Below are 27,898 nucleotides of genomic sequence, written 5' to 3'. Positions count from 1 at the left end.
TGATTCGACCAACTGCTGTGTTTAGTCGTTGCGTCTATGATGGAACTTATTTTAAAATACTACATATAATGGATTATGGAAACAACCTAAGATGTAATGATCATGTATCCTTACACCTATGTATGCTTTTCTTTCACCTAAGGTAGAAATAAATCACTTTATGATAAGAAGGCAAATCTCTTTAGACTAATTACTGCAGCTTTTTCAACCTATATATTGATATAGCAATCAATATAATTATTCACCACAACATCTGTCCAGTTACCTATCTTGGGACCTAATAGCAGGAGAAAAGATAATCTCCCTTTGCAGAAGACTAGAATGAAGCTTGCAGACATGGAGTCCTGTCACAGAGGTCCCCTTCTCTTCTCTGTTAGTTTTGACATCCCAGCTCTGTTCAGAAAGGCCAAAATAGATGCCAGAGTTTGGTCATTAGGTTATCAAACCTTTGAATTTATATTTTTCCCATTAACTCAATTGGGACCCTAAAAGAGCCACAAGAAGCCCCTATATTCTGTGCGCCCAGCTCTAAAGGGAATATATTGCAGGTGACATCCACCTCCATAAGACAGCTTATGGATCATACACCTCCATAAGACAGCTGCTCGTAAGTTCACCACTGATTGTAATAAACCTTTCTTTGTGTATGAATGTAAAAGGAAAGCCATGCCTAAGGATATTACTAAACAACATGGCAAACAACAAAGACCCATTGCCTATCCTGGCCTACCCCTTAAAGTTCAACAAAACTTATGCTCCTTGTCTCAGAGTAATTACAGCCTTGGCTAAATTGGTTGAAGCATCTTCAGATCTTGCTCCGGAATCTCCATTTAAATCTGATGGTACTACATACAGTACAAATTGTTCTCCAATCTAAACCACTCAAACTTTGTCTACCAGTTAGTTGACTAATCATAAAATAGTAATTTCTCCGCATATTATTCAACTTTGTTACACTTCTCAATTAAAGGATCTCATGATTGTACTTCTGTTGTTCAAAATGCCTTCATGTCCGGAACAGATCTTTTGGACACTCTCATACAAAATTCTGAATTGACATGTTTTTAAAATAATCTTACTTTAAATATTGAAAAGAAAACATACCAAGCTGGTTATGCAATAGCTACTCTAAACTCCCTTTAAAACCAATCATTAGCAGGAGCAAAATTAACTCAAGTAGCTGAACTTGTGGATCTCTCTTGGATATATTAAATTACAAAATGTATACATACAGTGTTAGTTATAGATTTTTTTTTTTTTTTTTATGCGGTACGCGGGCCTCTCACTGTTGTGTCGTCTCCCGTTGCGGGGCACAGGCTCCGGACGCGCAGGCTCAGCGGCCATGGCTCACGGGCCCAGCTGCTCCGCGGCATGTGGGATCTTCCCGGACCGGGGCACGAACCCGTGTCCCCTGCATCGGCAGGCGGACTCTCAACCACTGTGCCACCAGGGAAGCCCAAGAACCTTCTTAAGTACAAGTTAAGACTAAGCAGATAGGTCAATTAAATGGAATAGCAAATCAATAATTAAGCCTAATTGTATATGGAAATTTAGTATATGTTAAAGACAGTATCTCAAATCAGTGGGGAGGAATGAGTTCTCAGTAAGTATATTGTGACAAGTGTGTTAGTGAGAGTGTCCCATTTTATTTTACTTAAAAAATTTTTTTTCTTTATTTGTATTGTATTGTATTGTGTTATTTTTGGCTGTGCTTGCAAGGCATGTGGGATCTATTTCCCTGACCAGGAATTGAACCCATGCCCCCTACAGTGGAAGTGCAGAGTCCTGACCACTGGACTGCCAGGGCATTCCCTGTCCCATTTTAGACCAGTAGCCTTTAAACTGGCATTCCTATACGCTTGAAATTATATGAAGGTTTGCCAAGATTTATGCGGGCATAGATAATTCTAATGGAATCTAGTCATGTGTGTGTGTGTGTGCGCGTGTGTGTGTATGGGTTTGTGTATTAGAATTTTTTTCCCTAAAACTGCTTTACAACATGCTTGAGATCCAGATATCATGCTGCCTCTTTCCCATTTCACTTTCCACTCTTAACTTTCCCTTAAAAAAACCTCCGCCATCCTGAATCTTACTATGGTACATTGCTCCAGAGTCTAAAATCTCCAAGGTACCAAAGAAATAAGCAGTTCATTGGCTCCTGGCTTCTGAGGGAAAGTCCTGAACAGCTAGGCAAGAAATATTGCAAGACAGGGAGGTGTTTTAACTAGGCAGCAACCTCGAGACAAGATTCCTTGATCTTATCTATCTAAGTATCTATCTATCTGTCTATGTATCTGTCATCTTAGAATTCAGAAATGAATTGGTGGTCACTGAAACCCATCGTGTAACATCATTGTTTGAACTGAAAAACAAAGTCAAACTATTTATGAGAAAAAAATAAATCTTATGTGGCAGGTTTCTTTGACAATGTGGGGTATGGGAGAAACAGAAGAATTAAGGAGGAGTCCCTAGATTTCTGGTAAGGTGAATTATATTGCCATTTTTTTTTTGGAGATGGAAAAGAATGAGGGAAGAACCTATGGGGGGAAATCAGTCCTTATGTTAAGGATATGTTAGATGCCAATTAGATATCCAGTGTAGATGTGACATAGATTACAGTATATATGAGCCTGGCTTTCAATAGAGAAGGTTGGGATGAAAATGTAAATTTGTGTGTCATCAATGTATAAATAGTAATTAAAGCCCTATCCCTAGATGAGATTGTAGGGGAGCTAAAGCTTTACCTGTTCCCTCTTAGGTTCTCCATCTGGACCTGAGAAGTAAGTTGACATACAACAGGTTAACAGGAGAGAAGCATGGAGATTTTATTTAATAATTTTTACATGTACATAGGGGTCCTCATAGAAAAATGAAGACCCAAAGTGGCTAGGCTTAAGTGCTTTTATACTAGTGGCCTATTTTGGGGTGGCATGTCCTGAACCCCTCCAAGATCATTTGAAGAGAATAAATGTTTGAGGACTGAGCTCTGAGAAAACACAACATGTAGACACCAGCAAGAGGAGGAAGATGTAGGAAAAGGAGACTGAGCAGGAGCGTTTTGCAAGGAAGAAGGCAAACCAGGAGAATGTGGAGTTCCAGGATCCAGGCAAAGATGGTGTTTCAGGGAGAGAGTAGCCATAATGCCGCATTCTTCGCAGACACTCAATAAGATAAGGAATGGTAATGCATCATTGGATTTGTTGATATAAAACTCACGGGTGGGCTTCCCTGCTGGCGCAGTGGTAGAGAATCCGCCTGCCAATGCAGGGGACACGGGTTCAAGCCCTGGTCTGGGAGGATCCCACATGCCGCAGGGCAACTAGGCCCGTGAGCCACAACTACTGAGCCTGCACGTCTGGAGCCTGTGCTCCGCAACAAGAGAGGCCACGATAGTGAGAGGCCCACGCACTGCGATGAAGAGTGGCCCCCACTTGCTGCAACTAGAGAAAGCCCTCGCACAGAAACGAAGACCCAACACAGCCATAAATAAAAACATAAATAAATAAATAAAATTTAAAACTCACTGGTGACCTCAGCAAGAGCGATTTCAACGGAATGGTGGGGATGAAAATCTGACTGTAGTGGGTTCAAGTAAGAAAGGTGTTAGGGAGTAGAGATGATACATTTAGAATACTTTTTGAAAATGTTTTTTTATTGTGGTAGAAGTCACATAATATAAAACATAGTATTTTAACCGTATTTAACTGTACAGTTCAGTGGCACTAAGTACATTCACATCGTTGTGCAGCTCCCACCATCATCCATCTGCGGAATTTTTCACCTTCCTAAACTGAAACTCTGTCCGCGCTAAACACTAACTCCCCATTCGCGAGACACAAGGAGCAAAAAGACTATAACCTGTTTTTACCCACCGAACCACTAATTCCAGTTCTAGGATGCTGTTCTAATAAAATGATGAGAAATTCAAATTCAAATTTTTATTTAAAGGCATATACCGTAATGCTATTGAAAATGATGAAAAACTGGAAATAAATAATCAAGATATCCCCAAACAGGAAAATTATAAAGTTAAGTGTGGTATATCTATGGTGTAGAATAGTAGAATAATCAATTCAGAGTATGAATACAAGGTATTTTTAATGACAAAAGTGAGTGTTAATAAAAAGGACATAAAATTGTCTCTATAATATGATGTAACAACGTGCAAAATTGTGAAAAAGATAGAAAAAAGTAAAAATAATGAGTGTCTATGTGGCAGAGTTGTGGATGTTTTCAGTATTTTTCTATTTTTTCCCATCAGAAATTCATAAAACATACATAGGATTAACCTGGTTCATATTTACTATAATGAAGGTAGACCAGTGATGATCTGTATCTACATAACTCTAGTTATTTTCACTGAAAAATGCTTCTCAGCACCATAAATTCAGCTCATAAAATAGTACAAAACCAAAAGGCTCCCCCCCACCTTCTTCTGTATTAATTATGGATCTATTTGTTGTACATGACAGAATCTCAACTCATGCTGGCTTGTTCCCAATGAGAGTATTTTGACTTTTGCCGTTCCAGGCAGAGCTGGGTATATAGGCTCTGATGATGCTCTCAGATCTGTCTTTCTTCATATCTCTGCATTGTCTTTCTCTATAATTTAGGCTAAGGTGTGAATGATGTTCCCTAAAATGGTCCAGTGATTAACTTCCACAGCTCACAATGATATGGCAGCTCTACCGTGTAGAAAAAAACTCGAAAACCACAGATAGCCACTTAAATGAATATGTCTGCAAAGCAGATGTGTTCTTGGCTTGCATCTTTGTGCTTACCCTCTTTTCTACAATGGTTTCTAATTCTGAGAGTCCGTGAACCTATTCTAATAACTCCTTCAAATTTCAATGTTAATGATAGATTAAAGCAAATCTTGAATAGTCTCTTTTGGACAAATCTTCTCTGTCCATGGTCTATTCTTATTTCCCCTCCCTTTCTCTTAAATTGTTCTTGGTCTCTTCCACCATTCAAGACCCCAAATATAGCATTACCCAACATTCAGTTGTATATAGTATATAGCATTACCCAACATTCAGCACCAAGAAAACTTTTCCTTGATGAAACGATGGTGAGTGGGACTATTCTAAATCTATGGGTTGCTTTTCTGGGATGGATCATAGACATTTGATGAAAGTAAAATGTACAAACTTTGACTGGAAGTTTCCACATCTCTCACTTCATCCATCACTGAGTGTTACAGAAAGTCTTTTATTCGATAAGATAGATTTCTCTTCCTCATTCTTCTCAGTTCCTACTTTTGAAGAAAGCCTTTCTCTTTCTGAACGAAGTGGATATAAACTAAATCACCAAACGGTGGAATAACAATTTTAGTTTTACTACGGTGTTGCTGTCTATTTTTTATGTGCTTACTTGATTCTCAACCCTGCACCATTTAATAGAAAAATGGAGCTATAAGACCCCTAAAAATTTAGTATATTGCTGCCCAAAGAAATATCCTTTTTTTAGGTACACCAAACCATGCTCTTCTAAGAGTGAACCAAATTAGACAACAAACATGTTTGTGATGATAAAAGGCACAGTGGGGGTAAGTTAGAAATTAGCCTTAATGTTGAAGGACTATCTGCCTGGCTTATCCTTATGGCAACTCAGTACCCTGAAGAGCAGGGAAGTAGATGGGAACATATCTAAACTATACCAGTACAAGTACCGAGGAGGGCAAAATCTCACATGAATTCAGGAGTTATTTTCAGTGAAAATCATGCAAGGGTTTTTGCAGCCAGATGAGGAAGAGAACAAAGTACAAAGCAAAGCAGAATGTAGTTATTTTTATTTGTTTGGTCTGTATTATTTGATTTAAAAGTTTGTCCTTTACGGGAGGTTAATGAAGGCAGAGAAGCTATTAGTCTCCCCCTACGTCTAAACAAAACTCATGCTGCAAAGTGATCATAAAACTGCAACACATTGGGAAAGTGTTTAGATTTTTCCTTTCCTGCAATATGGCGATTAGTTGGTGGTAGAATTGCTCAGGGAAAACGAAATTTATTTGTTCATTGAATCAATCATTATGGAAATCCAGTTTTTCTATACATTTAGAAGTGTGCTTGTAAAAGTAAATCTTTGATATTATCTACCAGTTTAAATTTAGATTAATAGCTCATTCTAAAAAACAATTTCAAGATATTCCTTAATGTTGCTTATGCTAAAGACAGGTAATCTCATGACATGTTGTATTTTTATCTGGAAAGAAACCCAGTTCTGAGCTGTGTGTGGCCCTCTTGGGTGAACTACTGCCTCAAGCTAACATTTCATATTATCTCACAGTACCATCCAATAAAAATTGTCCCTTTCAGTAATATTAAAACCTTTTAATTTCCTAAACTCTTCTTGCTTATTGTTTCTTGATCTTTGCTCTTAATAAGTTTACCCTGCTTGGAATGTGTTCTCCTACCATTGCCCTCACTTAAATTCCTACACATGCGTCAAGTAAAAATTCAAAATCCAATTTCCATGAATTTGGAAGTGATTTTTTTTTTTTAATCTGTGGTGAATTTTACATGCTTTTTGGTTGTTCAGTTCTTTCATGGTATTTTCCCTCATTTAAAACTTAAAATTCTTAGTTTGGTGCAAAATCATACTGTTTTGTAATTGTTTCTGCAGGTCACTGGAAAATGGACATTCCACTTTTCTTTGACTAGTTCTTGTAGTGAGGAATATTTTACACCTCAAAGCAGTCTGTTTTGTTTTGAAAAGCCTGTAATTGTTCATTTTTCCTTTCAGGGAGCTGAAATTAGTTTCCATACAAATTCTAACCATTGGCTATAAATTTGCCTGTATATATGGGTATAAATATTATCAGCCATTCATTCCTTCAACCATTGTTCAGTGAATGCTTATTGGTAAAAAAAAAATTGATATCTTCATAAAGCTTAAGTCTAATGAGAGAGATATTCCTATGACTGTTAGGTAGTAAGCTCTTTGTGTACAAGCATCATTCGTAAAATATTTTTATATTGCCTAACGAAGTGTGCAGAAAGGGGGAAACAGAAAAACCTCAGGTATGAATTCTGAGAAACATCATTTTGTGTGAAAGTGAGTGCCTCCTTCTGTGGGGCTGTGAACAGACTGAACGTGGGCGGGGCCCCCATGATTACAGAGCAGAAGGTGGAGTCTGAGCCTATGACCTGCACAGAGATATGTTCTTCTTAATGGTTGGAACTCTCACTCTTGCTGCGTGTGTGGCTGTGTTAAAAATAGAAACCTCTCCCTCCTGGCACTTGTGGACTGGGGATGCTGCTCCACTTTCTGTTGGCTCTCTTCCCTGTTCAGAGAGAGGAACAGACACAGAATACTAGACATCAACTCTCCACTTATTCAATGATCCATTTCATTTTTTCCAACTTTTCTGGAAACAAGCAAGTAAAATTTACTTTTAAAGGGCTAAAACAAGACCTGAATAAATGAAGAGGCATATAATATTCTTGGGTAGGAAAATATAATATCCTAAAATGTCAGTTTCCAATGTGATTCCAAACAGAATCCCATTTGTTTGAACCAAACTAAGTAAGTGAGAACAAATACCTTGGAATTGTCAACTATATTTTGAAAAAGAATATTAAGATTGGGTTTTCTTTTTATGACATAAAAACTTACTCTGAACAAAACAGTACAGTATAGGCACAGCCTTCTCAGGTGTCACTGACAAGAAACCACCCACCAGCCTCAAGACCACTGAGAGCACTGAAATTAAGAAAACAATAGTCTTTCCTTTGCAAAAGAGAAAAGAAATCTAAGATGCCCATGAGAACCAGACACTTTCAGGATTCTGTATTCTCTGCACTGTTTGCCTTCACAGAACATGCCAACATCCTGAAAATAACATAGGCTGAGACCCTGAGTCTTTAAGCTACTCAGTCTCAGGAGATTTGTGTTCAGCTCCCACTGTAGTCTTAGTCACTGTGTCACTCAGAGCACAGAAGTACTTGGCCGAGTCTTTCCAATGGGCTGATGTTTTCCTCAGGTGGAAGGACTTCTCACTCCCCCTAAATTCAGCCTCAAAACCTTTGATACCTGAGACAAGGCTGTTTCCAGATGTGTACTTCAGGAGAAGCTGGAGTCCTTGATTGGGGTACTGCACGTACCAGAAGAGAAAGGGCGAAACAGAAGTTGAGTAGTTGCACCTCAGCTCCAGACGGGCTCCTTCAGAGACAGTGATGTGGCCGTCAGGCTGGGTCACCGACTGGGCTCCGGCTCCTCCTGAAACATCAATGCTGAATCAATGAACTCAGCCAGAACAAAAAGTCTCTATTCAAAGTCAGTCCAAAGCAATGTTCCATGTGTGGACAAGAGAGTAAAATGGAACAGTACTCACTCAGGAACAGGAGCACCTCAAGCATCAAGGTGAACACCAGGGTCATGGCAGAGCAGTGAGGAGGCAGTGAGCTCCTTTTTGGGAGATTCTCCACAAACAAAAGTCTGATGACTGGTGGACTTGAACCCAGGTTGCTGTGAGGTTGAGAAGGAATGACACAGGATTTAGATTTCTTCATCTCATGGACGTTGTAAGGTGTGTTGGGAGAGAGGCTGTCTTAACAAGACTGCCTGCCTCTGGCGTCTGAGATGCTTTACATGTCATTGTGCAAAAAGTGGTGTCCGAATATATCTTAAACTGTAGGGAAGGAAGGTTTTTGTGCGATTATTCTGATCTTACATAGAAAAACCATTTCCAGTTTACACAACAGCCCCCTCTATTGGTCAGATAGAGAAAGAAAGAGTAGTTCACAATTTTTGTGAACCTTCCTCACCTCCTTCCTGCCAGGAACACAAAAGTCTCCGAAAGGAGTGGCAAGCACTGCAGAAAGTGGCTGCTCTGAATGTGGTCTGCAGGTGAGTAGCATCTGCATCACCGGGGAGCTATTCTGAATGCAGAAGCTCAGGCCCTACCCAGACTTCCTGAGTCAGAATCTGCATTTTAATAAGATTCCTGCGCACATTAGAATTTGAGAAACACTTGTCTAGATGAAGGAGGTAAAAAAATACCTTTTGGATTTAATAATAAAGAGATCATTGGTATTTCTGAGAAAAAATAGATTGGTTACAGGAGAGGCATGTATGAATTTGGAGGAATATTAAATATTTTTTAAGAGGAGCATGCTTGAATATTTTAAATGATGGGAAGAAATCAGTAGCAAGAAAGTCCTGAAGAACCAGACCATAGAGTTTGGACGATCAGTGGGCTGAGGTGCCAGAGAAGTCAAAGTGAATGGAGTGGGTGAAGCGTTTGGACAGAGGCTCACTATTTAAAAGGAAGACATATCTTTTTTATTATTAGGGGAGGGAAAGTGAATTATATGTGTAAAATCAGGAATGTTTCATGTGGAAAGCAGAAGGTTGAGGAAGATTCATTTAATGATATGAGTTGTCTTTACGGTCATCTACCATGACTCATCAAAAGGTCCTGGGTAAGCTGTACTAAGAGCGAAGAGAGTCAAAGGAGATATCTTAAAGTATAGAAATGATACGTTATAAAAACATACAGAATTTTCACGCGCCATTTCATTTACAATTGATGTTAAAAACCACGACTATATGGAGACAAACTTCTGTATGGCTGTGTTGATACATATGCTTAGATGGGGGCACATTGGCCTCCTGGGATGATGGTTTAAGTAAGAACTAGGTGTAAGAGTGGGAAACATAGCCATGTGTTGGCTTGAGGGATATAATGAAGTAGAAGTATCTTCAAGTGTTCCCGTAGTGGAAGGTTTCCAGCCCACTCATATAAACCAGCTTCACAAACCAGCTCTCATTAATCAGTGCACTTGTCAAGAGTAAACTGTGGTCAAGCTCTAGGCAGATCTACTGAATGGTTCTTATAAGTCAGGGTCAATAATAACAGCTGGGATTAAAGAATATTATGTATGGGCCCCCATCCTTGAGGAATTTGGACTAGTGAAGCGTTAAAACCAAAAAATATTCTTAGCAAAGTAGATATGTGCTCTTACAAAACTGTGTACAGAACACTAAAAGAGGGAGAGGGCAAATAAATATAATTTATGTAACCTGGAATATCTTTTTAAAAGTAAATGTGACATTTACTGGGTCCTGAAGATTGAATAGGATTTTGCCAACTTGAGAAAGAAATAATATTTATAAGAAGAAAATATGAGAGTGAGTTCATTTGATATGGCTGATGTTCAGAAATCTTGGTGTAATACTGGGGAGGAAGATGAACACTTACTGGAAGTAATACTGTAGATGGCCACATAAACCTTGGCTTTTACTTTTGGGTCATGGGGAGCCATAGAAGGTCCTGAAATAGAACAGCAATCTAATCTGATGTGTATTTTAGAATGATAACTTCAGGGATAGATTTGGGAAGTAAGAGCTCATGGATAGGGGATACATTTAAGAAGTTATTCCGGGCTTCCCTGGTGGCGCAGTGGTTGAGGGTCCGCCAGCCGATGCAGGGGACATGGGTTCGTGCCCCGGTCTGGGAAGATCCCATATGCCGTGGAGCGGCTGGGCCTGGGGGGCATGGCCGCTGGGCCTGCGCATCCGGAGCCTGTGCTCCGCAGGGGGAGAGGCCACAGCGATGAGAGGCCCGCGTACCGCAAAAACAAAACAAAACAAAACAAAAAGTTATTCCAACCAATTCAGTGAGAGATTATGAGCACCTGGACCAGGATAGTAACAAGGCAAGTAAAAAGAGGTGGTTGGGGCTTCCCTGGTGGAACAGTGGTTGAGAGTCCGCCTGCCGATGCAGGGGACACGGGTTCGTGCCCCGGTCCAGGAAAATGCCGCGGAGCGGCCGGGCCCATGAGCCATGGCCGCTGAGCCTGCGCGTCCGGAGCCTGTGCTCCTCAATGAGAGAGTCCACAACAATGAGAGGCCCGCATACCGCAAAAAAAAAAAAAGAGGTGGTTGCATGTGAGAAATTTTTAGAAGACAGAATTGATATGACTTCATATATCAGTCAACTTTGAGTAGGGCAATGCTCAGTACAAACAACCTCACAATCTCACTGGCTCACAAGAACAAAGTTTACTGAGTTGTCCATGGTATGTTAGCTGTGGGTCAACTGCAGTCCCAGCACTCTGAGGCTCTGCTCCTGGATACAGGACGATTCCGTTCTGCTACTATGAGTTATCTTTCCATTCTGGACCTTGCATCTTCTTCACATTATGGATAAAAGCTGAAAAGACAACCACTACCTGGTAAGTGCAGGGAAGAAACAACAGAAGACATGCCATGTGAATATATTTAGTTTTAGCTATGATATAACATACTTCCTATCCACTCACATTCCATTGGTCAAAGCTGGTCACATTGCCATGTCCAAAGTCCACAGTGAGGCCAAGTACAGAAAATATACTCCAGCTAAAGATTAGCACAGTAAGGGTGAGAGAGCATGAATAGTCAACACATAATACACTCTAATACTCTTGGAAATGAGCCACATGAGAGTGAGCTTATAGGGCACTCGGATGTTAACTCCCTTACGGAAAAGAAGGTATATTCACTTCAAAATCTTTAAGAAAGTTTTTTGTGAAAACCTAGGAGAAATCAATAAAAACTTATTTGCTTTTCCCATTTCTCTTCTTTGTTCTTTCTTTTTGTGTTGAAGAACATGCCTTCAATGAAGTAGGATGTAGCAACGAGTGGTGAATATTACCCTACTTTAATCAGATTATTTTAGAAAGGTTTGAGTAACTGTCTAGTTCACTTGGAATCATGGCAAAAGAGGAGGCTAGGAATCTGATTCAATGATATGTCCAATATACTGGTGGGAATGGAGGTGAGTGATGTGTAATGACAGTCCTGTTAGTTGACGGAGGTACAGTGACTGGAACACTTGTTTATCTATCATTGCATTTCCCCCTGGTTATAGAAAACACTGTAATTCATTGAATTTGCCTTTTCCACCTCACACATGGCTCTTTCTCAATGCTGGTACCAGAGCAGCACCAGGCACAGGCTTGGGCTGCAGAGGCTGAAGGGCACTGTGTGCAGGCACAGAGAGATGTGGCTGAGTCTTCAGCCTGGGATCCTTGATGTACATGCAGCTGTAACCCTCCTTAGTATTCAAAGTGATTCTTACTTATCCTTCCTCCTTTTCATCCTCATTTAAAGTCATTAAAACAGGTCCTTAGAGCTTTTTCCAGCTTCCCATCTATACCAGTGTAAAGCATAAAAAGAGCTGGAAGGGAAACTGCAGGTGAAATTGGTGCTCCCTCCTTCCTGAACATGCAGAGATGGAGAAATCTGTTCCACACTCAATATGCTGCTCATTTCTGTTCAGAAAGACAGGGTCGGACATACACTGATCTCTCTACACAGTATTCATTGTCTTCACACGTTCCCAGATAGAACCTAGAGTTACGTGACTACATCCCCCTCCTTCTCCATCACTGCCACATACTGTTCAGAATGTCTTCAGCAGCCCCTGGACTTAAGGCCAAGATGAAGTCACAGGATTAACAATGGAGCTGGCAAAGGATTCCTCTCCATTTATCCTGCCCAAGTATCCTCAGCAGAGGAATATTCTTCTTCAGAAAATAGAATTCTGCATCTGGTTGCCCAGACAATCAGAGACAAGACCCCATACAACTCCTAGAAACACACCAACAATTTCTGACCTAGACTCAGTTTCCTGTTACTCAAAAGGAGGGCTCAAACACTGCTTTCTTGAGACCAACTTCACAAACAGTGAGGACATCCCCCATGAGTCCACAGCACAAAGAGAGCTGACAACCATTCAGAAGTGGGCTGCCCCATCGTGCACTGCAATCATTCAACTTGAGAGAGATTGGGATGGCAATTTGTGGCAGGAAAAACACTTTGGTTAGGAATCTTTTATATGAACTTTCAACAAAATCCTCATATTATAAATGTGCACACATACCATGTGCTAAATTATCTATTGCTTTATGTACGTTATTCGAATACAGAAATCACACAATAGAATTACTATATCATTCCCAATTTACCAACAGGAAAACTAAAGCTGAAAGAGATTGAGGAATTCACTCCAGGTCAAACACCTGGTAATAACTAGAACACATATCTATCTGGTAAGGGGTCCATGGTGTTTGGAATCTGCCATGCCACTTACATTTGTGATACTCAGTAAATGTTTTAAATGGTAGAGAAGATATGTTCTAAAAATAACGGGAGTCTGCTTTTTGGGTTTCTTTCTACTAGCCAAAAAATGGAACAACTTAAATGTACTGAATGACTCCATTTACATGAAAGGTTCAGAAAAGGAACCTATGGAGATATAAAGTAGATCACTGGTTGCCTGTGGCCAGGTATCGGAACAGGGATTAACTATAATTGAGCATGAAGGAGCTTTTTGTGGTGATAAAAGTGTTTAAACCTGGATTATTGTAATGGTTTCATAAGTCAGCTAATTTACCAAAAATCACTGAACTGTACATTCAGAATGGATGAATTTTGTGGAATGTCAATTTTACCTCAAATAGCGTTGTTTAAAAGTAAATAAGAATTATGTTCTATCTTGCCCGTATCACAGTCCAGGAATAATGCTAGTTTGATTGAATATACGCATGTTAGTTTAAACAGTCATCTTGTGCCCAGAATATCCTTAAGAGATCTGAAAACTATGAAAGCAATACTCTCTGTTCCCTGTGAGCTTAAAAAACAGCTGGAAAAAAAAAAAGACATCCAGGGGAAATTTAACAGTACAAGATAGCAGTAATTAAGATTGTTCAGAATCTAAATGTACTTCTGGAAAATTGGCAGTGTAAATTGACTATATAACCTTCTTTCCAGTGAACAACTGAAATAAATAAAGGAAAGAGCATGGGGAAGGTACTAAACTCAGGGAACAGTACCTTCCACACACTCAAATAGTGTTCTGGAAAGTGGAACAGGATTGGAAGATATCTCAATGGCTAAACTCTGACTTTCCTTCCCAAGAAAAGAGATGTCACTGTGGTTAATAAAGGAAGTCCTGAAAAAGCTCATTAGTGTCTCCCAATTTAGAAATGCAAAGGCTGAGGTTAGGAATGGACTGCTAGACAAACAGAAACTAGTACAAGTAAAGTTCCTTTTTTTTTTCCTCCAGATCAGACCACTTGATGAATAGGATAGTGTGGGTATGACCACACCATCATAAAGCCTACTTGCTGTGAAGCGTATTTCTGATGAAAATACTGATCCATTGAAAACTTCACCCGGATATTGGAAGGTATGTGTCCAGAATAAGACAGGAATACCTCCAACAGCCTTGACATTCATGCAACTAGTAAGGTAGAATCCTGTAATCTTCAGCAACCCACCTTACCTGAAATCGAGGAGAAGCCAATTGATCACTAGATATATTGCATAAATTAAATCTTAGGTGAAGTGACTTGCAGGATATACATATTGACAGTTGTAGATAAACAACACAAAGATTAGTCCAGCTTAAGCTTTTATGTCAGTGTTTGAATAGCATGGACTCTAGAAATAATTTTATCTTTTGTACATTTATTTTATATATATACACACACACACACACACACACACATATAAATTGAGCCTCCTGCACTAAGTATTGTTCACTCATAGAGGATTCTGTAGTGAAAGGATATAAAAGGCCTACAGTGCGGTAGGAGGAGGAAGAATTGAATAAATGGATTTTTTTAAAAAGATAATTATAGATAGTGATAAGCACTTAAAAAATACAATATTATATTGAGCTAGAGAGTTGCTCTTGGGGTGAGGGAAGGCATCTGCTCTAGACAGGGTATGGAGAGACGGCTCCACTCCGACACTTTTCTGTAACACCAGACAAGGTATCGAACCTCTCTCATGTTGAATTCTCTTTTCTGCAAGTAGCCAGTATCTTTCTGGGGGTGCTGGGCTCAGCACTGGCATTCATCATCTCATTCACTTCTCATAAGAACCCTGCATGGTAGATTCTGTCAATATCCACATGGTAGATATGAGGAAATGGAAGCATAAAAATTATTAAGTCAGTTTCCGAAGATCACTCAGCTACCGAGTGGTAGATCTAGAAATACAACCCAAGTCTTTGGTCTCAAGCACTTTGCTACACTGTCTCCCTAAAGTAGGATGGACCCAACCTTGAAGGGTTCCAGTAAGAATTAAGTGAGAACACACATTCAAATTACCCAACACAATACCTTCCCTAGCTTAGGCACTCAACCAGCTGCAGGCAATGTGCAGAATCTTGTGGGGGTGGGGGGGGGGTGTTGGGAGACAGAATCTGAAATCGCAGAGGAATCTAGCCCAAGATAAATTTCAATATTTTTCTGAGATATATGTAGCAGGTTACCTGGCATATTTCATGTGTTATCGTAAGTATCCATGGTCTATCATGTTCTTACTGTTAATGAGAAGTCAATTCATTAAGGTGTTATATTGAGAGATTGGGTGGGCATATTACAATATGAAATGAGTGTACCACCCAGTATTTGCTACAATTGTTTATTTTTTCCCATTATTGACTCTTGCTCCCACTTCTCAGGATATTGCTATACTACAAGAAAGGACAGAGCAGTAGACACAGTTATACTTAACAGAGAAGAAACCCCAAACTTGCACAACAATTCTGAGCTTTCTTTCCAAGGTAGCTTATAACTCTACAGGCAAAATCATCTCATGTGTTGTATATGTCATTTGAAATCAATCACTTTCACATCTGGCTAGCAAAAGAAAACAACCAGCCAGTTCTCCTGAATCCTCTCTCTCCTGATTTCTGCATTGGGAAGTTTACTGACTGGTTCAGCAATGGCAGCTTCTATTGTGACTAGGCTTCAGCACAATTTTACCCAATATCACTAGAGGGCAGCAGCGAGGCCAGTGTAAGCATCACAAAATATTTGAGCAGGACACCAGGTGGCAGTGCTTCAGCTTTCTTTCTTGCTGCATGCAGTGTGCTAGAGCCTGATTCTCAAGGAAGGAAAATAGAAAGATTAAAGAGTTAAAAGATAAAAGATTCCCAAAGGGGTGACATTTGAGTAAAGACATGAAGGAATTCAGAGGTTCACCATGTAGATATTTGGGGGCATAAAATCACAATAGAGAGGACAAAGGCAAGGAGCACAGGTCTTGATATAGAAACATGCTTGGAGTGTTTAAGGAATAATATCTTTCCCTGAGGCCCATTATTCTTCCCAGCACACTATTGCATAAGGAACTTGCTAAAGCATTCAGCACTGTTAACTGATTAGCGGATGATTTCCTCATCTATTGATCCTGGGGCAATTTGTGCCTAGGTTTGGCATTTTCTTTCCTAGTTCCCTTTAGGTTCCTGTTTAAACCAGTAATGTCACCATCACTGAGACATCCAGCCACCCTGTGCTGGGGCCAAGTGCTTCTGCATAGTTCAAACCTTGCTCTTTAGGAGCCCCATAAATGCTACACTCTGGCTGGCAATAAAAGTTAGAGATGATATTCACAGTTAGGAAAGTTCTTTCTTATTTCTGAAAAATTAAAAAAATTGGAACAATAAAATCTATCTCATAGGGTTTATGATATTTGAATTAGATAATGAATCTGAGATGCATACTATAGTGCCTGACATATAGTAAGCCCAATAAGGACCAACTTTCTTTTTTCTAGTAAAACCTTCCTTTCCTTCAATGTCCAGGTCTGTGTTCTGTTACTGCTTGTTGTTTTCTCCACATCAGTTCAATGATGGGAGCTTCTAAGAAATTTACTTAAGCACTTATTTTCCTGGAGACAGTCATTATTTTTCCCTCTCTTCTTAGGTCCTATTCTCCTAGCCATACTGATTCACTCAGGATGCTTAAAGGACACAGATGAGGTTTTATTTTCATTTCCCTAATGAATAATAATAATAACATTCCCTGATGAATAATGATCATTTTGTATATTTATTAGCTATTGGAAATAATATTTCTGAATTGGAGCTCCAAGGTTTTGCCATTCTTACTCTTTTCTTATTGATTTACATGAGCTTTTAATATATATTGCATTTGAGTCTTTATCAGAAATATGCATTGCAAATACAGTTTACCATTCTGTGCCTTGACTTTCTCCCCTACTAGCAGTGATTTTTAACAAAGACAATTTAAAATATACTTTCATGTTCATAAGAAGCCAGTTACAAAGTTTTAGTTATTTGTTTTAACACTTCAAAAATGTTTTCACTTGGTGACTTCTCATGTGAAATCAGGCATCATTCTTAATGATATTTCCCAGAATACAATATATCGATTTTCCCTGTGTATTGGCAAGATTATTTCCACTTAAATAGACCCCTGGATTTGCCTTCAATGCCTTGCAAATTTCTGCCAAAACCACAGTGGTGGACTTGCAGAATTCCTTATTCATCTTTATGGTTTTCCACATAGCATTGCTCCTGAATAAGAAACTTGTTTTTTAGGAAGTCAAGTAGAGCAGTGAGTGAAGGTACTTGCTATGAGCAAATAGGTTATGGAATGGGTAATGGAAATGGTAGTTATAAATACCACCTACAATCATGTGGTCGTTTGCAGAAACAAGAACTATAATACTTATGACAATTTCGTTTTCATTTTGATATGAATATGGTTATGTATACATTAACCATTTTTAAGTCTCTCCCCTACTTGTCTGCCTGTGGTAACATATGATGTGCAAGTATAAGTTTATCTCATATCTCATTGTATCTCAGTGGTTAAGATGCAGGATTCAATGGGACAGTGTGAATGAGGTATAAGAGGAAAGAACACCACCCCAAAATGGATAAATTAACTGGGTGTACTCTCTTCGGGAGAGGGTTAGCTTGGTTTTGGTTGAATGGGGAATAACTGCATCTTATTAACAGGAAGCATAGTTTTGCTGTTGTGTTTATTTGAAAGTTGTGTTGTTAAAAGAGGTATAGATGGGTGACTAGTTGACATAGAGGGTACTGTAGTAGCTTTGTAGTGTCTCAACTATCTGGATATCTGTGTCCCAGAATTTGCTTCCCTGTATTGTTCTGGGTTAGGGTTGGCCACAAAAAAGACTTGCGCAAGGTTTAGAAGGTAGTTGTCATGAAGTAGCCACATTTTTTATGCTCTGCTGGTTGGTGCAGGGCTCCAGGAACTGGGCAACTCACACATGTGGCTGCTGATGAACTAGCTCATCTTATTGCTGACTCACAACTCCTCTACTGCCCACCCGATCTCCTCCTCATCTTCTCTTTGTCTTGGACCAAGTATGCGTGTAGCATGAGGGTAAATGACACCCACTTCTCCTTGAGGTCACCCACCATTGTGAGACTGAAGGAGGTGAGAGACAGACAAGTTTTAGTGTATCTTTGTGAGTACCATTGTCCTCATGGGTTCTAGTATCCGTACATGTCACAGTCTGTCCATGCTTTTGTCCACATCCAACTTTCCTTCCCAAATGACACTCTAACTGACTAACAGTGAATTCAGGCTCAACACCAGATGCAAAGATAACAGCTTTGTATAGACCCCTCCACCAGCTCTAGCTATTGCCTGAGTTCTATTCTCTACAGTGAGTCTCTTATTCTAGATCACTTATGATTTGCTTCTCTGATTATACCCTGACACAAAGTCTAAGGGGAAAGGACTAAGGAAATGATTTTCATGACCATTTCAGATAACTAGACCCAGGTTTGTGATGTGAGTGTCTTTAGGTGGAAGTTCCACTTTAAATTATTATGGAGCAAGTTTTCAACTTTAGACAATTTTACACATGTTCTGTGTGATGGACTTAAAGTCAAAAATTCAAGACTGAGTATGTATTAGTAGAAAGTTACTCTGGACATCTGTTCCCAAGTGAGATAGCAGGAGATTTTATTTAGAATTAAATCTCCTGATCCAGACCACAGATTAAGCAACCACAGGACTACCATTTCTTGTCTGGCATCTGCAGGTGTGCCTTTCAGCGTGGCTCCCGCAGCAAGGGGGCTCTCTCTTATTGAGCTCTGGGGTTTTTGTTTGGCTTTTCCTATTACTTCAAGCACTGTGAGTTCCCAGAGAGCACAGAAGTAGTTTGCAGAATCTTCCACCAGTAAGGCTGAAATGGTGAGGCTGATGAATTTTTGTCTTTCCTGAAAGTTTACAGAATAGCGGCCATTCTTTGCATTTTGGCCAGAAGAACTCTGATGAATAAGGAAAGTCATCTCTCCACTGGGAAGCTGCTTATACCAAACAATATAGTACTGGCTCCAGCTTGTTTCATACTGACAGCTCAAGGTGACCGCCTCCCCTAGCTGCCTGGACATGGCTCGCTGGACTTGAGTAACTTTCTGGACCGCACCAAATCCTGAGGGAAAAAATCAGAAAACAGAGCTGAAGTAGTGAACAAAATAATGTAGGAATTAGACTAATTTAGGACCCAAAGAAAAACTAAATTGAAATCATGATAAGCTTTCTTTTCTCCAATCCTCCTTTCCTCCCCAAGTCCATGTGAAGTACCATGTGCCTGTGTGCAGTCCTTTCAACCTGAACATTTGTACCCATATTTGGAACCATCCCTACCAGAGAAGATGAAGGCCAGCAATACCCAGGGCAGGCTGGAGAGCACCATGTGGCAAGAATTCCCCTGCACATATGTTTTCAGTTCTGCCTCAAGCTGAGAGTTCAGTGTCTTTGAGGGCCTCGCAGCACATATACATAGTACCTGGGTTCCTGTGTCACTCCTCCAAACAGGAAGTAGGGTGTTATGTTCATAGACCACGTGGTCAGTGCACAGATGGGGAAAAAGTCTGGCTCACCACAAAACTATGTTACTTTTCTTCCCTCGGTAATTGTTAGGCAGTATCTGAAAAGGAGCATGGAAAAATTAGTATTAAAGTTTTGAGCTGAGGGGAACTACAGATTAAACAGGTTGACACACGTTGATAATTATTCAGCAGAATAATTTTGCCGGCCCATTTAAAATAGAATTTAGTATAGGGTATGCACCCTTCTTGTAATCTACTTACTGGTCATTCATTTAGCCTCTCTTTACTTTTCTCCATTCTGAATCAGTGGAGTTCTTTTAAAACTCACAGATTTTCAGCTTTCTTGGTGAAAAGCAGTATTATCCAAAATAATTAGTGTATCTCTTTTTTTTAACCGGGTTCTAGGGCTCTATTTAGAGTTTTCACTAAATAAAGTTACTTTAACATGAAATGTTAAAAAATCAGCCCCTCAGGTTTTCAGAATCTATTCAGTTTTTTATGTTTTCATGAAATTATAACAGGAATAATATATTCTTTTGAAACCTGACATTGAGTCTTATTTATTAGACTTTGAGGAAGATCAGGATATTCCGGATCCTCAGTCCTGTTGCCTCCCCAGGTAGAACTGTACTTAGTAGATCGTGTGTCCTATGCTTGTCTTGATGTCACATTTTCTATCCCATCGGTCCAAAGTGTTCAGTCTCACTTGTGAGGAGCTGATTATTTTTCTCTTTGTAAAATAAAGTCAAGATAAGCACGCCAGATCTTTCTGTGACACAATGCTATAATGCACTCCTACAAAACATGTTATCTACAGGCTGTAAACACTCAGTACATGGCAATGCCACAGAAGTTGGTAACTGACGTTTTGTATACTGTTACACGTTCTTGTGGAATGTAGCTGTCAATCTTCCATTTGGTTTCATTGTTTTAACGAGAGAATTAAAAGAACCAAAGGCAAATAGACAAGTAGAAAAGAAAGTACAGACAGGGTCTCTAAAACAGTGCTAGTCCTTTGACTTTAAGGTCAAAATGACTCATTAATGAGTGTCGCAGGGCTGAGAGTGTATTTTTAGTTGAGACATCTACTCCTCTGTCCCATTTCACCTCTGAGTGCTGACAGGCAGCTGACGCCCTGGTTTTCAATTATGTGTAGCTAAGCAGAGGAGAGCCATGAATTCCCACAGCAGTCTGGGAAGCAGCATAATGGCAGGATTTCCCCCTTGTTGAAATGGCCCTGCTCTGAGTTCCTGACAGTAAAGGTGCAAGGTCCCTCAGCTGCACTATAGCAGCTGTCTCTGAAATGTAGTTTCTGGCTGGATCAAGTCTGCATGTGTATAACACCGAGGTTGGGAGATTTGGCCTGCCTTAAACATTGTGTTCCCTTTCCTTGTGGTTTAATGATAAATGATTATATATAGTAAAGGACAGTCCAGTGATCAATATTGAAGGACATATGGGAAGGAGATTTATTACTTCAGATTTCCAAATTTAGTAAATAAATCTGTGATGGAATCTGAAGGGCTTACCAGAAACAAATTCATTATGAATCATGCTGTGTTTGCAAATATTCATTCATGTTCTTCTGATTGTTTTCTTGCCTCCAATTTCGATTCTAAGGTGAAATATGTTCACTGATCCTCGACTTCCCTACAAAAGATAAGCCAGAAGCCATCACCCCCCTTCCTTCCTACATACCCGCCAAATCATGGGAACTGGTAACTTCACAACAGCAAATATCACTCAGACAAATGAGAACAAAACAGGGTTCTGACTTCTGTTATATCTCCAGTTGTGTATTGGAATAACAAATGGTAGTGGCAGTAAAATCATATTCACTTGTGATGTAACTCTATGCTTAACTTATTAGAAGTTGTAGGAAGCAAGGCTCCACAGGTCCTCTAAATACAAATATTTGGCCATGTGTTTGTCATGAGTGCACATATATTGTTTGGTGCAATTCTATAATTATCGTTATAGTTGTCGCGAAGACAAATTTTCTCATAACATACTGCTTAATCAGTGAAAATATAAAAACTATTAACAGTATAAATGCTTTCCAAAATAAAAATATTTCCTTCTCTTGACATTGAAGGAATGAAGATTCTTTTCCATTTTATCCTGAAATTTCATGTAATGAAGTTGTTTATGCCAAATGATCAAATTTCAAGCATTTTATTTTTGTTTCAGCACCTCATAAAGAAACCCCAATGAGAATAACTGAGTTATTCTGTTGTAGATTGTCTTCATACTCTCCTTGATTCCTTTATGGGAATTCCAAATTCACATACCATATGAGGGCACAGAATCACTACTGCGGTTCCCAGATCTTCCCTAGTCCCTCCCTGTGACATCCTTGATGACTGTTTTCTCATGCTGACCATGCATTCCCATCTAGGCATTATATCTTATTTTAATCTTGTATATTTCATTCAGGTGAAAGCTACTCTACTCATATATACATTCTACTCCAAATTTGTTATTAAACTGTTCAAACTACTAGAAAAAAAGCAAAACGAACTTTGAGAGCCAGAGGAATTCATATAGTGACATCTTTGTTTTTAAATTTTAAACTATAGTCATCATGCTGTACATTGCATCCCCAGGAGTAATTTATCTTTAACTGGAAGTTTGTACCTGTGGAGCACCTTCAAAGACTCGCAACCCATCCCCACTGATTCTGACAATCGCCAATCTGTTCTCTGTACCTATGAGTTCTGCTGTGTGTGTATGTCTGTGCCTGTGCTTTAGATTCCACATACAAGTGATTTCATACAGTATTTTTTAAATTTTAATTTTCATACAGTATTTGACTTTGTCTTCACTTAACATTATGCCCTCTAGTTTCATCTATGTTGTAAATGGCAGGGTTTCTTTTTTTTTTTGATGACATTATCCTTGTTCATTCATCTGTCAATGGACACTTAGGTTGTTTCCAAGTCTTGGCTATTGTACATGAGCTGCAATGAAGAGATATCTTTTTGAGATGGTGCTTTTATTTCCTTTAGGTATATACCCAGAAGTGGAAATCCTGGATCGTATAGTAGTGCTCGTTTTAATTTTTTTGAGGCATCTCCATACTGTTTGCCGTAGACATTGCACTCATTTACATTTCCACTGACAGTTCACAGGGTTCCCTCTTGTTTACATTCTTACCAACACTTTTTTTCTTTTCTTTTTGATAATAGCCATTCTGACAGGTGTAAGGTGATACCTCATTTTCAATTTGATTTTCATTTCCCTGATTATTAGTCATGTTGAGGATCTTCTAATTCACCCTTTGGCCATTTGTATGGCTTCTTTGGGAAAATGTTTATTCAGATGATCTGCCTATTTTTTAATCAGATTGGTTTTTCTATTGATCATATGATATTTTAATATATTTTGATATTAACCACTTAGCAGATATATAATTGGAAAATATTTTCTCCCATTCCCTAGATTGCCTTCTCATTTTGTTCCTGGTTTCTTTTGCCTCACAGTTTGATGTAGTCCCACTTGTTTATTACTGCTTTTGTTGTCTTTGCTTTTGGTGTCAAATACAAAAAATCATTGCCAAGACTGATGTCAAGGAATTTGTTCTGTATGTTTTCTTCTAGGAGTTTTATTGGGTTAGGTCTATGTTCAAGTCTCTAATCCAATTTGAGTTGATTTTTGTGTATGGTGTAAGAGAAGTGTCCAGTTTCATTCTTTTGCATAGGGCTTTCCATTCTTCTTAACACCATTTATTGAAGAGACTTTCCTTTCCTGAAAGTATATTTTTGGCTTCTTTTTCATGAATTAATTAACTATGTACACATGGGTTTATTTTTACTTTTGTTTTTCAACATCTTTATTGGAGTATAATTGCTTTACAATGTTGTGTTAGGTTCCGCTGTATAACAAAGTGAATCAGCTATATGTATACGTATATCCCCATATACCCTCCCTCTTGCATCTCCCCCCGACCCTCCCTATCACGCCCCTCTAGGTGGGCACAAAGCACCGAGGTGATCTCCCTGTGCGATGCAGCTGCTTCCTACTAGCTATGCCTACTAGCTGCTTCCTACTAGCTATCTATTCTAGATTTGGTAGTGTATATATGTCAATGCTACTCACTCACTTCGTCCCAGCTTTCCCCCTCCCTGTGTACTCAAGTCCATTCTCTACATCTGCGTCTTTATTCCTGTCCTGCCACTAAGTTCATCAGAACTTTTTTTCTTTTTTTTTAGATTCCACATATATGTGTTAGCATACGGTATTTGTTTTTCTCTTTCTGAATTACTTCACTCTGTATGACAGACTCCAGGTCCATCCACCTCACTACAAACAACTCAATTTCGTTTCTTTTTATGGCTGAGTAATATTCCATTGTATATATGTGCCACATCTTCTTTATTCATTCATCTGTCCATGGACATTTAGGTTGGTTCCATGTCCTGGCTATTGTAAATAGGGTTTCAATGAACAGTGTGGAACATGCTTCTTTTTTTTTTTTTTTTTTTTTAACATCTTTATTGGGGTATAATTGCTTTACAATGGTGTGTTAGTTTCTGCTTTATAACAAAGTGAATCAGTTATACATATACATATGTTCCCATATCTCTTCCCTCTTGCATCTCCCTCCCTCCCACCCTCCCTATCCCACCCCTCCAGGCTGTCACAAAGCACCAAGCCAATATCCCTGTGCCATGCGGCTGCTTCCAACCAGCTATCTACCTTACTACGTTTGTTAGTGTGTATATGTCCATGACTCTCTCTCGCCCTGTCACAGCTCACCCTTCCCCCTCCCCCATGCTTCTTTTTGAATTACGGTTTTCTCAGGGTATATGCCCAGTAGTGGGATTGCTGGGTCATATGATAGTTCTGTTTTTAGTTTTTTAAGGAACCTCCATACTGTACTCCATAGTGGCTGTATCAATTTACATTCCCACCAACAGTGCAAGAGGGTTCCCTTTTCTCCACACCCTCTCTAAAATTTATTGTTTGTAGAATTTTTGATGATGGCCATTCTGACCGGTGTGAGGTGATACCTCATTGTAGTTTTGATTTGCACTTCTCTAATGAGTAGTGATGTTGAGCATCTTTTCATGCATTTGTTGGCAATCTGTATATCTTCTTTGGAGAAATGTCTATTTAGATCTTCTGCCCAGTTTTAGATTGGGTTGTTTGTTTCCTTGATATTGAGCTGCATGAGCTGCTTGTATATTTTGGAGATTAATTGTTTGTCAGTTGCTTCGCTTGCAACAAAATATTTTCTCCCATTCTGAGGGTTATCTTTTTGTCTTGTTTATGATTTCCTTTGCTGTGAAAAAGCTTTTAAGTTTCATTAGGTCCCATTTGTTTATTTTTGTTTTTATTTCCATTTCTCTAGGAGGTGGGTGAAAAAAGATCTTGCTGTGATTTATGTCAAGGAGTGTTCTGCCTATGTTTTCCTCTAAGAGTTTGATAGTGTCTGGTCTTACATTTAGGTCTTTAATCCATTCTGAGTTTATTTTTGTGTATGGTGTTAGAAAGTGTTCTAATTCATTCTTTTACATGTAGCTGTCCAGTTTTCCCAGCACCACTTATTGAAGAGGCTGTGTTTTCTCCATTGTATATTCTTGCCTCCTTTATCAAAGATAAGGTGATCATATGTGCGTGGGTTTATCTCTGGGCTTTCTCTCCTGTTTCACTGATCTAGACTTCTGTTTTTGTGCCAGTACCATACTGTCTTGATTACTGTAGCTTTGTAGCATAGTCTGAAGTCAGGGAGCCTGATTCCTCCAGATCCATTTTCCTTTCTCAAGATTGCTTTGCCTATTCAGGGTCTTTTGTGTTTCCATGCAAATTTTAAAATTTTTGTTCTAGTTCTGTAAAAAAAATGCCATTGTTAGTTTGGTAGGGATTGCATTGAATCTGTAGATTGCTTTGGGTAGTCCTGTCATTTTCACAATGTTGATTCTTCCAATTGAAGAACATGGTATATCTCTCTATCTGTTTCTCCATCTGAAGAAAGCTGTTTAATTTCTTCCATCAGTGTCTTATAATGTTCTGCATACAGGTCTTTTGTCTCTTTAGGTAGGTTTATTCCTAGGTATTTTATTCTTTTTGTTGCAATAGTAAATGGGAGTGTTTCCATAATTTCTCTTTCAGATTTTTCATCATTAGTGTATAGGAATGCAAGAGATATCTATTCATTAATTTTGTATCCTGTTACTTCACCAGATTCATTTATAAGCTCTAGTAGTTTTCTGGTATCATCTTTAGGACTCTCTATGTATAGTAGCATGTCATCTGCAAACAGTGACAGCTTTACTTCTTCTTTTCCGATATGGATTCCTTTTATTTCTTTTTCTTTTCTGATTGCTGTGGCTAAAACTTCCAAAACTATTTTGAATAATAGTGGCGAGAGTGGACAACCTTTGTCTTGTTCCTGATTTTAGAGGAAGTGGTTTCAGTTTTTCACCATTGAGGATGATGTTGGCTGTGGGTTTGTCATATATGGCCTTTGTTACATTGAGGTAAGTTCCCTCTATGCCTACTTTCTGGAGAGCTTTTATCATGAATAGGTGTTGAATTTTGTTGAAAGCTTTTCTGCACCTATTGAGATGATCATATCGTTTTTATCCTTCAGTTTGTTAATATGGTGTATCACATTGATCGATTTGCATATACTGAAAAATCCTTGCATTCCTGGGATAAACCTCACTTGATCATGGTTTATGATCCTTTTAATGTGTTGTTGGATTCTGTTTGCTAGTATTTTCTTCAGGATTTGTGCATCTATGTTCATCAGTGATATTGATCTATAGTTTTCTTTCTTTGTGACACCTTTGGTTTTGGTATCAGGGTGATGGTGGCCTCATAGAATGAGTTTGGGAGTGTTCCTCCCTCTGCTATATTTTGCAAGAGTTTGAGAAGGATGGTGTTAGCTCTTCTCTAAATGTTTGATAGAATTCGCCTGTGAAGCCAACTGGTCCTGGGCTTCGGTTTGTGGGAAGATTTTTAATCCCAGTTTCAATTTCAGTGCTTGTGATTGGGCTATTTATATTTTCTATTTTTTCCTGGTTCAGTCTCAGAAAGTTGTGCTTTTCTAAGAATTTGTCCATTTCTTCCAGGTTGTCCGTTTTATTGGCATGTAGTTGCTTGTAGTAATCCCTCATGATCCTTTGTATTTCTGCAGTGTCAATTGTTACTTCTTTTTCATTTCTAATTCTGTTGATTTGAGTCTCCTTCTCTTTTTTCTTGATGAGTCTGACTAGTGGTTTATCAATTTGTTTATCTTCTCAAAGAAAGAGCTTTTAGGTTTATTGATCTTGGATATTGTTTCCTTCATTTCTTTTTCATTTATTCCTGATCTGATCTTTATGACTTCTTTCCTCCTGCTAAATTTGGGGTTCTTTTGTTCTTCTTTCTCTAATAGCCTTAGGTGTAAGTTTAGGTTGTTTATTTGAGCTTTTTTTTGTTTCTTAAGGTAGGGTTGTATTGCTATAAACTTCCCTCTTAGAACTGCTTTTGGGGCATCCCATAGGTTTGGGGTCGTCGTGTTTTCATTGTCATTTGTTTCTAGGTACTTTTTGGTTTCCTCTTTGATTTCTCAGTGATCTCCTGGTTATTTAGTAGTGTATTGTTTAGCCTCCATGTGTTTGCATTTTTTACAGTTTTTGTCCTGTAATTGATATCTAGTTTCATAGTGTTGTGGTCAGAAAAGATACTTGATATAATTTAAATTTTCTTAAATTTACCAAGGCTGGATTTGTGACCCAAGATGTGATCTCTCCTGGAGAATATTCCATGAGCACTTGAGGAGAAAGTATTCTGTTGTTTTGGATGGAATGTCCTATAAATGTCAATTAAATCCATGTTGTTTAATGTGTCATTTAAAGCTTCTGTTTCCTTATTTATTTCCATTTTGGATGATCTGTCCACTGCTGAAAGTGAGGTGTTAAAGTCCACTACTATGATTGTGTTACTGTCAATATCCCCTTTTATGGCTATTAGCATTTGCCTTATGTATTGAGGTGCTCCTGCGTTGGGTGTATAAATATTTACAGTTGTTATATCTTCTTGAATTAATCCCTTGATCATTATGTAGTGTTGCTCTGTGTCTCTTGTAGTCGTCTTTATTTTAAACTCTATTTTGTCTGATATGAGAATTGCTACTCCAGCTTTCTTTTGATTTCCATTTGCATGGAATATCTTTTTCCATCCCCTCAGTTTCAGTGTGTATGTGTCCCTAGGTCTGAAGTGGGTCTCTTGTAGACAGCATATGTACAGGTCTTGCTTTTGTATCCATTCAGCCAGTCTATGACTTTTGGTTGG

The 27,898-nt window shown here is 38.9% G+C and overlaps 1 protein-coding gene and 2 gene segments (V, D, J or C); 1 reads left to right on the top strand and 2 right to left on the bottom strand.

Moving 5' to 3' along the window:
* Positions 1 to 8,601, bottom strand: part of LOC101279208 (T cell receptor alpha variable 8-4-like) — an 83,900-nt gene extending 75,299 nt beyond the window's left edge. Inside the window, 2 exon segments of the C gene segment in view lie at positions 8,032 to 8,217; positions 8,333 to 8,601. Of these exon segments, the coding sequence occupies positions 8,032 to 8,217; positions 8,333 to 8,510 (364 nt within the window).
* The window catches only part of SALL2 (spalt like transcription factor 2), a 915,550-nt gene that overhangs the window by 274,353 nt on the left and 613,299 nt on the right, over positions 1 to 27,898 (top strand).
* Positions 18,676 to 19,595, bottom strand: LOC125963588 (T cell receptor delta variable 1-like). The segment is given in 2 exon segments: positions 18,676 to 19,215; positions 19,431 to 19,595. Coding segments are annotated over 2 exon segments (573 nt in total).

This window comes from Orcinus orca, chromosome 2, assembly GCF_937001465.1.
Source record: "Orcinus orca chromosome 2, mOrcOrc1.1, whole genome shotgun sequence".
NCBI classification, from domain to species: domain Eukaryota; kingdom Metazoa; phylum Chordata; class Mammalia; order Artiodactyla; family Delphinidae; genus Orcinus; species Orcinus orca.
The sequence above is the reverse complement of the archived record's forward strand: the minus strand, read 5'-3'. Positions and strand labels throughout refer to the sequence as shown.